Source organism: Bos mutus, chromosome 11, assembly GCF_027580195.1.
Source record: "Bos mutus isolate GX-2022 chromosome 11, NWIPB_WYAK_1.1, whole genome shotgun sequence".
NCBI classification, from domain to species: domain Eukaryota; kingdom Metazoa; phylum Chordata; class Mammalia; order Artiodactyla; family Bovidae; genus Bos; species Bos mutus.
Genome location: NC_091627.1, coordinates 81,413,151 through 81,429,766, shown reverse-complemented (window position 1 = coordinate 81,429,766; position 16,616 = coordinate 81,413,151). Strand labels below are relative to the sequence as shown.

General features: G+C 53.8%; 1 protein-coding gene across 1 annotated transcript; it reads right to left on the bottom strand.

Annotated features, from left to right (window-relative positions):
* Nucleotides 1-137: 137 nt before the first annotated feature.
* Nucleotides 138-16,131, bottom strand: HAAO (3-hydroxyanthranilate 3,4-dioxygenase). The gene is made up of 11 exons (XM_005902552.2): nt 15,760-16,131; nt 14,788-14,949; nt 12,343-12,421; nt 7,182-7,265; nt 6,794-6,900; nt 4,080-4,169; nt 3,678-3,721; nt 3,248-3,393; nt 1,398-1,466; nt 1,126-1,208; nt 138-1,028 (listed from the first exon to the last, which is right to left on the bottom strand). Exons 1-11 carry the CDS (start codon nt 16,002-16,004, stop codon nt 950-952), a joined length of 1,188 nt encoding a protein of 395 aa, XP_005902614.2. The 5' UTR covers nt 16,005-16,131; the 3' UTR covers nt 138-949.
* Nucleotides 16,132-16,616: the final 485 nt, after the last annotated feature.

Sequence of the window (16,616 nt, the reverse complement as noted above, 5' to 3'; positions counted from 1 at the left end):
TCCAGACACAGCTTCAGTTCCCCCCGTGAGCGACCCCTCATCGACTTCTCCTTGAAGCCCCAGGACACTGAACCCCAATCTCCTGCTGCAGCTTCCATGATTCATCTCGACCCACTGCTGCATCCTCAACTCCCAAACTCCTGGGCCCCACGGGGGCCTGTACACAGAGGGCGGAGCAGGGGGATGGGGCCAGGTGGCCCTCCCCCTACCACCAAGCCCCTCTGAGGCTCGTCACAATCTTCATGCATTAACCGTGGTTAACTCCACCCAGGGGATTTTGTGTTTTTATGTATTTCTATGTTTTTTACAATGAGTACAAATCATTTCTGTTATTGGGGAGAAAACCTCAACAGATGCTATTTCTTAAAGTTATGTAAAAAGAATAAGTGAGAAGGAGGCAGAGAGACTTCAGCTGTGCCCCCAGGACAGGCACAGGGGCACGCATGGAGGGGCACGCGCAGCACGAGTACTTCTCTAAACATGCAGGGGGCTCGATCCCAGACCTTCCACATGCCTATGGTCAGCTGGTGCCCAGATCCCCACACACACAGTCATGGGAGCACTCAGTGTCTGACAGAGACCACAGGCCATGTGTGTGCAGGCCCGCAGGCACTTGGCGGCCAGCAAGCCTTTATTGAGGGCTTCTTGGCGGCAGGCAAGAGCTGCGCTGAGCCTGTGGATGGAGGGTGGTGAGGGGCCAGCCCCCAGCAGCAGTCCACCCGGCAGAACCACGCAGGGCAGTGGGCTGAGGGCTGTTAGGGCAGAAGGGGAGCTGCGGCCCCCAGGAACCTGGCAGCCTAGCTGAGAGGACAGGAGGAGAAGGGATGATGATCGTGTCCAGGACCCAGTCCAGGGGACAGTGAGTGAACAGTAGTGTACATAGAAACAGTGGGGCTGGGAGAGTTATTTGGCCAGGGTGGGTGCTCTGGGCCCACAGTGGGAGGATCAGTCATCCCAGGGACTTCTTGCAGGCGGGATCCTGGGTCACAGACAGGGCCACGGAGCCTTGCCCTCGCTCCCAGCCATACCTGTGGAGATACAGGTGGGCAGGGTCAGATAAGGCTGGGACCCCAGGGAAAGGAGGCCAGGTCCACGGCAGGGGGTCGATCCTCCCTGGGGACTTACAGAGTCCCAGCTGGCACCAGGAGGCTGTCATCAAGGGTCAGGCTCAGGCGCTGTCCTTCCATCGTCACCACTGAGGAGCCCTCCTGGGAAGGAGGAGTAGGAGAAGTAAATGGAGCCTGTTGGGCCACAACGCCCGTCCAAGCATCCCTGAGTCAGCCTTGATAAGGAGGCCCTGGGCACTGGTCCATACTGGGGGCATCCAAGGCCCCAGAGCAGCCCGGTCGCCAGATGTAGGCAGGAGGCGTGCCACCCTCTCCCCAGCCCCCACTTGCCAGCTGCCACAGCCACACGTCCACGTCCCGTCTCAGGCCTTCGCTGCTGCCTTGTCCGTGGACGATCACCTGGTGGGAAGTGACACGGGTCTTTCTGGTGCGTCCTGCCCCACGTAGGAGAGGGCTTTGAGCCTGGCCCCCAGACACCAGCCCTGTGTGGGCCAGGGGTGGGGCCCACAACGCAGCCTCTCCGTATGCAGAGCAGAGGCCTGGTCTTAGAGAGGAAGGCTGCCCAGGCCACAGGTCCTCCCACCCCCATCCCGTCCCAGCCACCTGCTATTGGGGTCATACATGCCTGCCCTTCACACGCACATGCACATCTGCTCCTTCTGACACTCGACACTACTACTGCTGACCCCTACGGAGGCACGCCTGCCAGGGACACACTAGGCATGTGTGTGAACGTGGCACAGGGCAGAGCCCCAGAGGATGCCCTCCTCCCTTCCTCTGTGTGATGCCAGGAGTCTGACCTAAGGAGGTGGAGGGAGCTGGGAGGGGATGAGCAAGAGGGAGAGGGAGGCTGAGCCTCTCGGACCGGTGTCATCTCGGAAGCCCACAACCGCTGTGTGGGCCATGCTCCTATCAGCCCCGAGTGGGCCTCAGTAGATATTTGCTGGAGTGAATTGAAGCAGGGAGGAGGAGGGGGCGAGAGAACAGGGTGGGAGGGGCTTGGTGGGGCATGGTGGCTCGCAGGGCCCTGTGTGAGCTCGGGGCTGGGCTGGCCAGGCCTCCTGGGGCAGGTCTGCATCCAGTGGGCGTCCCTCCACAGGGGTGTCTAATGCACACTCCCAGGGATGTGACAGTGACCAACTGCAAAGCACGAGCAAACGTAAGCCTCCTGGCAGGTCTCCTCGTTCCACACCTGCCCTGCTGATCTGGTCCTCACACAGGCTACAGTGAGCTTTCTGAACCACCACTCTAGTCTGATCAGCCATACTGCTTCCACACTTGGATGAAATTCTCTTGTCTCTAGCATAGTCCTTGCGCCTTGCCCAGCCCAGGAGGGCTGCTAGCACATGGGCACTGCCTGCTACTCTGGCCATCTGGCAATTGTGCCTTCTGCCCCTACTCTCTTGTCCTGGTTCCCCAGACTCAGCTATCTGCAGTGCCAACCTGTTTCAAGCCTCCATGCCTTTACTCAGGCTTCTCCTTCACCTGGAATGCACTCTCCATCTCCCTTTCTTCCTTTTGCAAACTCCTACAATAGGTTTAAAATTCAGCTTATACATCACCTCCTCCAGGAAGCTGTCTTCCCTCACAGCCTGGTTCCTTCTTTATCATCCTATGACTTCCTGTAGCTTTTCTACCACAGAATATATCACATAATCATGGCAATCGTTAATGAACTTGTCCATTTATCAGACCATACACACTCTGAGGGAATGACTCTATCTTATTTTCCTACTAAAGCCTAAAACATAATAGACACTCAGTAAATGTTGAATGAAAGGAGACCGGCTTTGGGTCTCTGCAACTCTCCACCTAATCCTCGCCCCCAAATATCTCTCTCCCTCCTGGCTCCCAAGGCTATGATTGGCCAAAGGCCCATAAGTCCTGGCAGGGGCATGACCCCAGACTCCCACAAATCCCTCAATGGATGGGGCAACCCCCTAATCCCTACTCTGTAGGCAAAGAAAGATTGTTGGGGACCATGTAGCCTCCATGGGCTTCCACTCACAGCAAAGCCATCATTCTCAGAGTCAGGGAGGAAACAAGAAGGCCTATGCTTGTGTCCACAACTAGCCTGTGAGTGTGTGTGTATGAGTGTGTCTGTGTCCGTGTGTGATTGATTAGTTCCCATCACCCAGGGCTGCTGGGCTGACTCCCTGGGTGACCCAAGGCTGCATCACCTGGCTCTCATAGGTGTCCCCAAACAAGCTGAGGGGTGTGCCCGCCTGCAGCTCCTCGCGGTGGCCATCCAGCCAGGCCTCCAGGCACATGGGCTCCATGACGGATCGTGTGCTCAGGGGGAATGGTGGTTCCTTGAACAGCTGGTCTGTACCCACGGCATAGATGTGGTCAGTGTCCTCTGGCTCCACCAACCCAGTCCCAGCAGGCCGGGTTCCCAGGGGTCCCAGCTCCCAGTCACTGGAATGGGCTCTGTCTCCAGCCCAGGCACCAAGTAGCCATGTGGGGGTATATTTCATGCCATCTTCTTGTGCCTTGAGTACAGGGCAGAGTACTCAAAAGGAGACTCTGTGGTACCGGGGCCAGGACCCACCCTTCCCTGGGAAAGGTCGGGGGAGTGAGAGAAAGAAAGATGGTTCCCAGGGGCCTCACCAGGGTTGGGCTTTCCCGTTCTGTACTGCTCAGAGCTGAAGAACCTGCAGGGACAAAGTGGGAGGAGGAGGGGGCTAAAGACATATGTGTGCACGCACACACACATACACGTACACACCCACGCACACACATACACTCCGAAGTGCAGGAGCCCACACACACACATGGCGCCCTCACATGATCCGCTGTATATCCACACTCCTTTCCCAGCCTCCACTCCGCAGGGGGCTTTCCAGTCTGGGGCCCTACCATCCTGGGAGGGGCAGACTTTGTCCCTAAATCCTGGGCATCATTACTCCAGGCTGGTGGATGCTCCCCCAGATCCGTGCTGGGCTGGGTCTGCTTGCCCCCAGCCAGAGCACAGGACCTCAGGAGAGCAAGGGGCAGGGGCTGGGGGCTCACTCCTGGATGATGGGGGCCAACTGCGTGCCGAGGTCCTCGCAGTAGAACCACTTCTCAAACAGGACGTCCGTGGTGTCCCCTACGTAGTACCTGCCAGAACAAAGGACAGGCACCCAGCTCTTCACCTGGGCGTCTCAGGGCAGCATCCCTGAGGCCTGGCTCTACTCGTGGACGACTGGGCCCGGCTCGCTCCGCCGAGCTGACCACCTGCTGCATCCTGTTAGCGCGACCTAGTGGCCGATGCGCCCACCCACACCCGGCTCTCCCTGGAGGCCCTGTGTGGCCCCAGCATGGGAGGGCTGTTATCCATCCCACTCCCATAGCTCTTCCTGGTTCGCCAAACATGACCATTTACCAAGCAGATAGAGCTCTGAGGTTCAGGGGGAAACTGCGCAACTTGGCAGGGATCACACAACCTGTCAGTGGCCGAAACAGGACCGGAGACAGTCCTAGAAGCCTAGAGAGCATCAGTGACAAGTGTTTTTCCAAAAGAAGAAGCTGAGGCTGAGTCCGATTCTGGCCCTGCAGCTGGATTCCCACCGGCCTGCTGGCAGTCTAGGTCAGAGCACACGAAACCTCAAGGATCCAGCATGCCACAGATGCCCCCCAGATGGGAGGGGTCCTTCTCCTTTTGGGGTCATGGATGCCTTTGAGAACTAGAGCAAAGTGCTGTGTCTCTTCTCCGGAGGAAGGACCATATGTCTCTAGCAGGCTCCCTGTGCCTGGAGAACCCCATGGGCAGAGGAGCCTGGCAGGCTACAATCCACAGGGCCACAAAGACCCCACAAAACCCATGGACTCAACTGAGCGACTTGAGTGTGCACACAAGACTCCCTGAAGCCCACCCAGCTTGGCAGGCAACTCCACTGGCCTGAGGAGTATCAGGCAGACTGGGGCCGGGCCGCAGGACCCTGTGTAGGCAGTGTATCTACTGACTGAATGCCTAATCCCCAAACTTAGCTCCCAGGACCAGGCCAGCTCTGCTCTTAAGCTCCTCCCAAAAAGAGAAGTGGTTCTGCTTACAGACAACGGTTTATAGACACAGTGCATCCACCCCACCTGACACCCTAAGATCTATCCTGGGAATGAGCTGGCTACCAGAAAGCCTCATAACTGGACCTCAATGCCCTCCAGGAATTGCCTTCAGAGTGGCATTTTAATGTTGAGCCCCTGGCTTTTATTAAAGGTCAAAAGCAGAAAAAAATCTGTTATTGACTTTGCTGTAAAAATGTTCCCAAAGATGCTGTCTTCTCCATTACTAAAGACTCCCTATATAAAGCCCCACTGAAAATTTTATTTTCACATTTAAGGCCAGGCAGCTATTTCTTTGCAAGACTATTCTGCAGTAGGTTTGCATGCGGTCATTAACTGCGGTTTTTGCAAAGCATTTAATAGTATGAGAAGTACTCATTTTTTTTTAATATAAAGAAAAGCAAAACTCAAATCCATATTTGCAATAAAACTACAATGTTGTAAGGAACAGATATGCATGGAAAAAAGAGATAGAAAGTGCTTTGTTAGGTTTCATTGGTGGGAAGACTTTTTTTCTGTGTATTTTCTCTTTATTTTTGTTTTATTGAGATATCATTCACATAATATAAAATTTACCCTTTTCCTGACAAGTGATTTTAATTTTGTTCATTTTGCTTTCTTGTACTTTTCCAGATTTCAAGGGTAAACCTGTAAGACTTTGATAATTATAAAAAAGGGAAAAATTTTTTTAAATGTCCTTTATAACAGAAGATGTGGAGCAAAGCATCCTGATTTCAGTAGCTTGTTGGGAAATTTTAATTTTCTTAGTTAAAAAAAATAGCTTAAAAATCGCTTAGCTTTTGGAATAATGAGCCACAGGTTTAGTCCTCCTTTCAGAGGATATTAAGCAGATAACTGATTGGACCCAGATGTGAACTCAGCTGTAGAAACAGAGTGCCCGTCTCTGCACCCACGTTCATCCCCTTCCAGGTTCTGACTCACATTGCCCTCTTTTCTGTCCTGGCCCAAACTCTCTATTTCTCTACAGCTCCAGTCTGGCCACTTTCTAGCAAGCTCAACTTCCCTGGGCTCGATTTCTTCATCTGTAGAGTACAGATGATAACAGTACCCACCGGATAAGGTGATAGGATCATTGTGAGGATTAAAGGAATAAACAGAAAGTGGTGCCCGACAGTTAGCAAATGTTATACAAATGTCAGCGCTGGGTGTGGAATGAGCTGGGGTAGAGAAACAAGCAGAAGGCCGCACTAATGGAGACTGACTAAACTCTGGAACTGGAGGCTGGGAGAAGCAGCAGTGTTCCAGGCTGCCCTGGAGTATGATTTTGGCATCCCGCCCCTGGCCCTTCCCCAGCAGACCTCAGTGGGGAAAGCATGGGTTCTGGGACTTCCCTGGGCATCCAATGTTTAAGACTCTGTGCTTCCAATGCAGGGGGTGCAGCTTTGATCCCTGGTCAGGGAACTGAGATCCCACTTGTTCTGGGCCTGGCCATAAGGTTAATGGGCTCCCAGGGGGTCACAGAGAATACACCCTCCCCTGCATCATCAGACCCACCCTGCTACCTACCCAAATCCCTCCCCATCTGCCAGCAAATGCAGGATCTCCATTGCTACCACCCTCTCAGTGGTGGTTGAGTGGGTTTCTTGGGTCTGTCTAGGATCCTTTCCCCTGCTGCTTGCCCCTCTAACTCTGCCCCAGACCCCCAGATCTGACCCATTTACCTGAGCCCATCTAGTTCTGTTTTCAGCCGCCTCCGCTCAATCACCAGCCCCACTGTGTTGGCAAACCTCTGCGGCGAGTGGGGGACCCCAGCAGGCAGCAGGAAGATCTGCACGGGTGGGAACAAGGTGCCAGCAAGTTTATGGTCCCCCACGGAGACCTCAGTGCTGCGCGCCCCGGGTCTCCCCAGCTGACCACGGTCCGGCCCAGACCCCACCCCAGGAGCCAGAGAGGATGTCAGGCTGGGCTGAGATGGGCATGAGGAAGGGCCTGAGGATGGGGCTGAGGCAGGTCGGGCAGGGAGGAGGGCAGGAAAGGCTGGGAAGACAAGACTCCACCAAAGCCAGGAGAGTGGGCACCGTGGGCTCCTGTTCCAGGACCCAGCCTCACCTCTCCCTGCCGAATGACCACATCCCGGTGTTTCCCTCGCTCCAGGACTCGGAGAAGCATGTCCCCCTCCAGCTGGTAAAATACCTGTGAGACAGGACAGCGGACAGGCTCTGACCTCCCCACTCCCTCTTCCGGGTCTTTGGCCTGAGTTCTGCCCAGAAAACCTGAGAAACTTGCCGAAAGCCTCAGAGTTTATGAGCAGCTTGGTCACTCCTGCCTGAGGCCCCAGCTTCCCCTGACACAGCCCGTAGATAAACGTGCTGGGGACACATGAGGGTAATACTCTGACGTTAAAGTGATGACCAAGGTACCCAGGACACCACAGGTGGTGTCTGGCTTGGGGGCAGGAGGCTGGCTGAGATGCCCACTGGATAATTTAGGGACCCATTACCCAGGTAAGGAGAACCGCCCCTGCACTGTGTCGCAGGGGCTGGGCTAGCACGTGACTGACAGACCTTGTTTTATTGTGCTGTGCTTTATTGCATTTCCCAGATATTGCCTTTTTCTTTTTTTAACAAATTGAAGGTTTGTGACAACCCTGCACTGAGCAAATCTATTGCTACCATTTTCCCAACAGTATTATTTCTAAATTAAGGTATATATATATATTGTTTTTTTAGACATAATACAGTTGCACACTTAATAGACTACATGGAGAAGGCAATGGCACCCCATTCAAGTAATAGACTACAGCATAGTGTAAATATTTACATGTGATGGGAAACCAAAAAATTCACATAGCTCACTTTATTGAAATATTTGCTCTCTTTCAGTGGTCTGGAACCGAGCCTGCACTATCTCTGAGGTATGCCTGAACATTATCAGAACTCTTTATAACAACCTCCAAAAATTTTGTTAGCCCCATTCTGCTAAAAAGAAAAAGAAAGGCCCAGAGAGTGAAGTGACTTGTCCCAGGTTTTACACAGTCAGTCCTGGAGCAGCTGTGTGGACCTGAGTGTGGCTCTGGAGCCAGTGCTGGCTCCTCGGGCCACAGTGAGGCCCTGGAAAGGGGGTGGGCTGCTCCAAACCCCTCTGGAGATCGGCTGGCTATGGAAATGTTGGGCTCAGTGCTGGGAGCTGGGATGCATGGGGGTGGCGGGGGCTTTGAGGATGGAAGCCCTCATTTCCTGCTGTCTCCCTGGGGTGCAGCACGGTGGTGCTGCAGGGCTCCTATTGCACTTGGCCTCTTGCACCCTAAGTCCCTAATTAATGTGTTTACTGAGACCACCCATGGCACTGGGAAGAGGAGGAGGAAGACATATTTTCTCTCTACCAGTCACACATTGCATGGGTGTTAAAAACCCCAGCCAAATAGTTGAAGGGTTGTTATTAATAATAACAATTACTATTATCATGTAAGGAGTTAGAGGAGATAGAGGTTCTTGTCCTAGAGTCTACTACGAGAAATCAAGTGGGCTCAGGAAGACTAGAGAAATGTGGCTTTACAGTCTGACACACAGGCAAGCTGACACAATGCCCCTGAAGGGCAATTTGGCAAAGGGCAGAAAGAGCCTTCACAGCTCGTGCCTCTATAAGGGTTTCTGGGACGCCAGACCTTTCATGCTGAAACTGGGAACTTGACATAGTCATTCCATCTCTAGAAAAGTGGCTTCAGTGAGTCAGAAATGCACCTGCCTCGTGGTGGACATACATGGCTGTTTTATCCCAGTGTGTGGGAGTTTAAGGCATCACCTGGTCCTCAGCTCAGCCAGTCACCATGTGCCTTTGGCCAATTCAGTTAGTCTTTCTATGCCTCCATTAATTTTCCTATAAAATGATAGAATCTACTCAGAATGTTGCCCAGGATGCTGTATACAAAGACAGACAATACATAGTTAGCATTCAGTAATCTCTAGCTATTAATATTAGTGATGGAAAGAATAGCAAAACTAATGCTAATAATAACAATAGGGGAGATCGCATTATTTTGTGATGGAGACAAAATATGGAACATTATGCAGCCATTAAAAGCTACGTTTTTGCATAACTGTCAGTAAAATGGAAAAATGCTAAAGTTATCCAGTTAAAGCAAGATTCAAAATGACACTCAGCAGGATTCTATTTATTGTTGTTTAGACAAAGTCATGTCTGAGAATTCTAATTACATAGTGTATAATGCATGTATAAACCAGGCTGTGCTCACGGTGCTCCCATGAGTGGGGGGATTATGAATGAGGTACATATTTACATTTGTCTTTTCTGTATTCTGCACATTTTCTACAGTAAACAATCTTTTATTATTTAATATAATTCATGCAAGTTATTTAAAACAAATAAAAAACCTATCAGTCTCTCTTAGGGAACAATTCTGCAAACTCCCCCAAACTCCCTCAGTTAGGAGAAAACCTCTATGTGTATGTATGTTGGGGGATGTCCTTTCATGGTTGGAGGGAGAGGAGGAAGGGCCTAGAGAATACTAGGGAAAGGGCCGTAGCCCTTGCTGCTGCTGCTGCTGCTAAGTCGCTTCAGTCGTGTCCGACTCTGTGCAACCCCAGAGACGGCAGCCCACCAGGCTCCCCGTCCCTGGGATTCTCCAGGCAAGAACACTGGAGTGGGTTGCCATTTCCTTCTCCAATGCATGAAAGTGAAAAGTGAAAGTGAAGTCGCTTAGTCGTGTCCGACTCTTAGCGACCCCATGGACTGGAGCCTACCAGCTTCCTCCGTCCATGGGATTTTCCAGGCAAGAAGGCCCTGCAAATATCAGGGAAAACAGGAGTGGGGGGGGTGGGGTTGGAGTGATGGTTGGGCCAAAGTCAAGCCCTTTCTGGCAGGATACAAGGTATTAGTGGCCATTAAACAAAAACATAGAAAGGAAGTGGAATTTTAGAGGCCTGCACTGTCATGGGTGGGTGGTGGTGGTGGGTGGGCGGTGGTGGGTAGGTGGGGGGTGTTCCCTGGTGGCTCAGCAGTAAAGAATCCACGTGCCAATGCAGGAGACTCGGGTTCGATCCTTGGGTTGGGAAGACCCCCTGGAGAAGGAAATGGCAACCCACTCCAGTATTTTTGCCTAGGAAATTCTACGGACAGAGGAGCCTGGTGGGCTACAATCCATGGGATCACAAAAGAGTTAGACACGACTGAGCAACTGAACAACACCACAACCTATGATGAGGGACAGGCCTCATCAGCAGAGGTGCAGATCCTGAACAGCAAAAAATCCCAAACAGCCACGGGCAATCCAAAAGGAATGATGCTCTATTTGGAAGTAAATGATGTTTGGGGCCTGGGGCTAACTAGAAGATAAACTGTACCGGCTCAAGCAGCTGCTGAATCAAATCTGGCCTGCACAGCCTGGAAAGGCCTTACAGGCAGGCGGGGCCAGAGAGGGGCTGAGGGTGCCGAGAACCCAGGCACCTCCACTCTGTGCCAGGCTCTGTGCACATACCCTATACACACTGCATCCTTCCACCAGGCAGGGCTGATGTCCCCCATCAGCTGCAAGGAAACTCCTGCAGGCTCAGAGAGGCGGTGTGCGTGTATGCTCAGACGTGCCTGACTCTGACCCTGTAGACTGTAGTCCGCCAGGCTCCTCTGTCCATGGGATTTCCCAGGCAAGAATACTGGAGTGGATTGCCATTTCCTACTCCAGGGATCTTCCTGACCCAGGGATCAAACCCAAGTCTCCTTGGGTTTGATCAAACCTGCAGTTCCTACATTGGCAGGTGGATTCTTTATCACTCTACCACCAGAGAAGCCTCCTGGTGATGGGAGGTGAAAGAAAGTCAAAGTGAAAGTCGCTCAGTCATGTCTGACTCTTTGTGAGCCCATGGTCTATACAGTCCATGGAATTCTCCAGGCCAGAATACTGGAGTGGGTAGCCTTTCCCTTCTCCAGGGGATCTTCTTAACCCAGGAATCAAACCGGGGTCTCCTGCATTGCAGGTGGGTTCTTTACCAACTGAGCTACCAGGGAAGCCCATCCAAATCACATGGTTGGTAAGAGGCAGACTCCAGGTCCACCTGACTCCCAGCCCAGGCTCTCTTGCACCTGTTCACCCCAAGGGAAGGAATGGGCTAAGTGGAACGTGTGTTGTGGGTGAAGCCTGGGCACCTGAAAGGCAGAGGCCTGAGGAGGAAAATTGAGCTCAGTGGCTTCCCTTCCCTCACTGGGAAGAGGCCTGGCCCCTGGAGTCTCCTTTGTTCCAGCTGGGTGAGGACAGGCAGTGACAGCAAACGCACTGACACTCAGTCCTGTGGCTTCCAGGGTTTAACCTGTGGCTGGCACTCTCCCTCACCTGAGGTGGAACCAAGCCATCAAAACAACCTCTAGCCAAATTCCTCCCAGCCACCTGAGTGTCCCTCCAGAGTGAGACACCTGCTCAGGTCATCCCTCCTCACCAGCTAGCAAGCCAGCAGTCAGGGCTTGGTTTGGACCCCTAAGTGGACATTCGTCCACCAGAGTGGGTGGGGTGGAGTCTGGTGAGCAAGCTGAACCCTGGACCTTGAACCCTAGCAGCAGGTCCTCCGGGAAGATAGGCGCCCCCCGACCATGACGATCCTTTGCCACCAGAGATTCTGAGAGCTGGGAACCCATCTGTGTCTCTTAAGGGGATCCATCTTTTTACTTTTGATTTACTTTTGCTTACTCAGAAACACAGCACAAAATGCAAGGCACAAAAGGGTATTCAGTACAAATCCCCCCTCGCACCTGCCCACCCCTTCATCAAATAGCTCCCAGCAACTGATGCGCCTTGCGCCCTCTAGATAAGGAGGGGCGCCTCCCAGTCCTAACCCTTCCCAGAGAACTTGGCTCCTGGGACCAGAATGGAGCGCCCAGGTCGCCCTCAGCATCTGGGTCCCATTTTGGAGGCCAGTCTTGTATTATTCAGGTTTGGGGGTGAGGGGACTTGGGCATCCCCTTGGACCATGGATGCCCCCTGTGTCCGGGGGCTGATGCCCAACAGCTGGAGCCTCTCACACCCGCAAAGCCTGGGCTCTTTCCTGTGGCTTCCCCAGCAGGACTCCTTCGAGGATGGAGCTGTCAAGGGTGTCGCTGGTGCCCACAACTTCCAAGCAGCAGTTTCTCACCATGGTTTCAGTTGTGCCCCCCTCACCCACCAGTCGTCTGCCCCCTCCCCCCCCATCCACAGGCCCTGGTCCTGGCAGGGGAAGTGACCCTCCCTCAGGGCTGGGTCAGGGGAGGGGGCAGTCCGCAGGCCTACCTCCTCACCCTCCTCGATGTGGTAGTCCTTCCTGGTGTTGGGACCCCCCACGAACATGATTTTGAGCTGCTTCTGGTGCCTGCAATGGATGAGGGGGGTGAGGTCCTGAACTGGCTCGTGGGAGAGGACAGGAGGGTTGCAGGGGCCTGTGGGGGGTCTGGAGGAGGCCCACACTTGGGAGAGAGAGAGGGCTATTTCTGTGTCACTGTCCTGAGAGTCTCCGTTTTCATCTGCGTGTGCATCCAAGGGTCTCTGTGTGTGTGTCTGTGACTGTGTGTGTGCCCATGTCCTTCCTCTGCTCAAAACCCTCAAGCCTCAGGACTTGCCTGATGATCCAGTGGCTAAGACTCCACGCTCCCAATGCAGGGGGTCTGGGTTCAATCCCTGGTGAGGGAACTAGATCCCACATGAAGCAACTAAGATCTGTTGCAGCCAGATAAATAAAAGCAACCTTCCAGCAGCTTCCTATGTTTCCTCTGTCTTATATTCATTCATATGTTGAAATCCTAACCCCAGTACCGCAGAATATGACCTAATTGGGAACTAGGGTCATTGCAGGTGTAATTGTTAAGCTATGATGAGATCACACTGGCATGGGGTGGGGAGTGCTCTAACCTAATATGACTGGTGTCTGGAAGACTGGAAGATTTAGACACAGTCACGCTTAGGAGGAGAATGCCACGTGAAGATAAAGGCAGAGAGCGGAGGGACGCTGCAGAAGACAAGGAATGCAAAGACTGCAGCCAAACCTCCAGGATCAAGGAGAAGCTCGGAGCAGCGTCTCCCTCACAGCACGAGGGGACACAGCAGCCCCAGTGGGCTTTCCCCTTCGTTCTGCTCTGTGGCTCACCATGTCTGCCTGCCTGCCTACCTGCACCCCTTGTCTGTTTCTATGTATTGGCTGCCTCCTCCCACCAGAATGTCTACTCCACCAGGAAGGGGCTTCCGCCAATTTCTTCCTGTGTATCTCTGGGGTCCAGAACTGTGCCTGGCATGTGGTTGGTGCTCACATGTGCACATCTGCTGAATGAGTGAAGGGAGGACCTGCACTTTGTGGTTACTAATATCAGGGCAGTGCTGGAGAGCGCGGTACGGGCCTGGAGGCTGCTGCAGCCTGGAAGTGCCCAGGGTGATGAGGGTGGAACCACAGCAGCGGCGTGGGGCTGGAGAGGAGCGGATGAATGTGAGTCACCATGAGGGGGAGGAGGTGGAGGGCTGAGGTGAGACTATGGATAGAGATGAAGTGGAGGAGAGAGTTGGGGGTGTGACAAAAGTACTAGAGGAGACAAGGTTTGGGGGTGGGGGATGTTGACTGTTACTGCAGTATTGCACAGTCACACCAGGGTGGACTTTGGAGTCAAACTCTTGCACGGGCTTGCATCGCGCCCCACGCTAGCTTTGTGACATTGGGAAAGTTCCTGGTTAAGATCCCCCACCCTGGACTAGGACTTCCCTTGTGGCTAAGACTCCATGCTCCCAGGGCAGGGGCCTGGGTTCGACCTCTGGTCAGGGAACTAGATATTGCATGCCACAACTAAAGATCCTGCCTGCCACAGATCTCAAGGGCTGTAACTAAGACCCAGCACAGCCAAATAAATAAATATTAAGAAAAAAATCCCACTTCATAGGGCTCCTGGGAGAATTACATGAGATGATGTGAAAACGCCTGGTAGTCTCCAACTAGTCAAGGTGTTAGTGATTGGAGGTGGATGGTTTGAAAAGGTACCTTGTTGATGTTCTGTGGACCCAGCAAACACAAGACTGTGACCCTGGAGCTGGGGAGCACAGAAGGCCCCACACCCCAGGTGACTGAAGGGGAAGGAGGTGAAGAGGCCACAGGGAGGGCCTGAGACCTCAGCTGGAGGAAGACTGCTGGACCAGGGTCAGCCCTGTTGGGTGCTGGGGGCAGAGGAGGCTGGGGAGGCCTGGTGGGAGTCTGTGTGCGCCCAGCTGCAGAGGGGGCCAGGAAGAGCACCAGAGAGCCTGCCCCAGGAGCTGACCCTGACTTCACCCTCTGCCTGCAGCCTCCTGGGCCCAGTAGGGGTGTAATACTGGGTGGTTCCCAGGCCTCGGTTCTACTATAATTCTGGGGTATCAACCTCCCTCCCCCCCAATTTCTGAGAGGCAGCGGGGGTTGGAGCGCTGTTTCTCAGCCCTGGAAGGCAGGGCTACCACTTAGCACCTGCATCTCTCTAATCTCGGTAGGTCACCCAGCTTCCTCAGACGACAAGGCACGTCATCTCCACGCAGTCACCAAAAAGAGGAACAGAGGAGGGTGGGGAAACCCGGAACAGTCCGTCCTCATCCTCCTGTGATCACCACGAGGATGGAATCCCCCTTCTGTAAGCTTCTGGGCGGAGGAACTCGGAGGTTGAGGGGAGCAGTTGGAGGATGGCGGGGAGGTGAGAACAGAGGGCAGGAGGGTTGGGGCGTGCTGGGACTCACAGGAGCTTGTTGCAGACCGGGGGCAGGAAGGAGCCCCGGTTCTCCTCCACCCACGCCTTCACTCTCACTGGGCGCTCCATGGTCTCCCGGGAGCCGCACTCCAGAGCCGTGTCCTCCGCTCTGTCGAAGGGCCGCGCCTCTGCCCAGCCACCTATTGGCCGCCTGGTTAATAAGCATCCTGAGGGTCAAAGGGCGGGGCAACAAACGGGCCTCTTTGTGGCCCCTCTCGGACTTCGGTCTGGGAACGCCCCCCACCCCCTACCTCGCGCTCGGTGCCGCCCCGCTGGGCCCCTCGCCACATCCCGGGCTCCCTGCCCACCCGCGTGAGAGTGGAGCGCCCGATCCAGGCTTAGGACACGGGATCCAGAACCTTCCTGGCCCCTTGTCCCCAGACTTTCCGCCTGGGACCCAGGGAGACCCCCAAAGAAATCCTGTAAGGAGGAGAAGGCGGGTTTGGAAACCCAAGCGCCTGATCACTGGGTTGCTGACACTGGATTGAGGCCTCAGTTTCCTCATCTGTAGACTGGGAATGCCGGGGTTGCACAGCGGCCACCGTAGGCCCCGATTGATGCTAGTCCCCTGTCCGGTCACTAGGACAGAGATCAGGCCAGAGCCCGCAGATGTGTTGGGTGCCATTTGCTCGGCTCTGTCAGTGACTGGTTGGAGACAGGACAGAGGAGAGGCGGGGGGCGCAGTGCTGGGAGACCGTGATGCTAGACAGGGACCCGCCAGGCCGGGCTTGGGGGCCCGCCCCTCACCTACGCTCGCAGGTGGCAGGCAGAGCGCCGACAGGGTGCCTGGCGCTGTTCTGAGCTCCTTTCGTGTCTTGGGGCATACTCAAGTCACACCACAGTTTACAAGGAGTTTCACAGATGCAGAACCGGGCACTGGGACCGGGAATCTGAGGTGAGGTGGGGAGGGCGGACAAACCTAAGGCGCTGATGATTCCAGCCTGGGGTGAGAGCCGCTAACCTGGATCCTCGCGAGCGGGCGGAGACGCGATGCTTGCCTGTGTGGGTGCGGAGGCGGGGAAGGCCAATTGGACCCCTGCTTTCCTCTCTTTCTTCCAGACTCAGAATTCTTGGGAAGACTGCGCGTGTTGGAAGAGGGCCGGGAGGGGAGGTGGTGGTGGCCGAGCGGAAAGGAACAGAGCTGACACCTGAATCTAGACTGGAGAGTTTAAGAAATTCGAAACTCCTCCGACTCCTGTCCCGCATCCCATCTTGGCCCCTCCCTGCTACGTAGGGTGGGCGGGTTTTCTTAGCGTCCCAGTCTCCGCGCTCCTGGTGCAAATAAAAACCCGACAGGTATCAAACAAGATTCCTGCCCTCCCCCGCTGGGACCCTCCTGTTTCCTCTCCACGCACCCCCTTCCCTTTCTCGCTCCTTTTTCTTTTTATTTATTTAGAACTTTTTTTTTTTTTTTTTTGCTGAGTGTTTCTTTCTAGAATTTTGTTTGGCACCAAAATAACTCAAACCACCTTCTTTATCTTTCTCATCTACAAGTAAGCAGAGGAGATGTAGACAATGACGCGTGAAACGCCAAGGATCTAGGATGTGTGCTGTTTGCTTTGGATGTTTGTTAAATGGAAGGGTGGGTGGGTGCGTGGATAAAGGCATGAATGAATTCCCACTAAAAGGGGAAACAAAACCCAAAAAACTCCATGACTTCAGCTCCACAGATGTTCTGATATGTAGTTCAAGGAAAACAATGACAGTTATCCTGCATCTTAGTTTTTAAACTTTTTATTTTATATGGGAGTATAGTTGACAAACAATGTTATTTTAGTTTCAGGTGTACAGCAAAGTGATTCAGTTTTACATAAACAT

Excerpts from the sequence above, each read along its gene's own strand:
- HAAO (XM_005902552.2), bottom strand. The coding sequence starts at position 16,004 with ATGCGGGACAGGAGTCGGAGGAGTTTCGAATTTCTTAAACTCTCCAGT. Across the intron at positions 1,467-3,247 it reads GGGACACCTATGAGAGCCAG|GTGATCGTCCACGGACAAGG; the intron begins GTGATGCAGCCT and ends ACTTCCCACCAG. Across the intron at positions 1,209-1,397 it reads ACGTGTGGCTGTGGCAGCTG|GAGGGCTCCTCAGTGGTGAC; the intron begins GCAAGTGGGGGC and ends CCTCCTTCCCAG.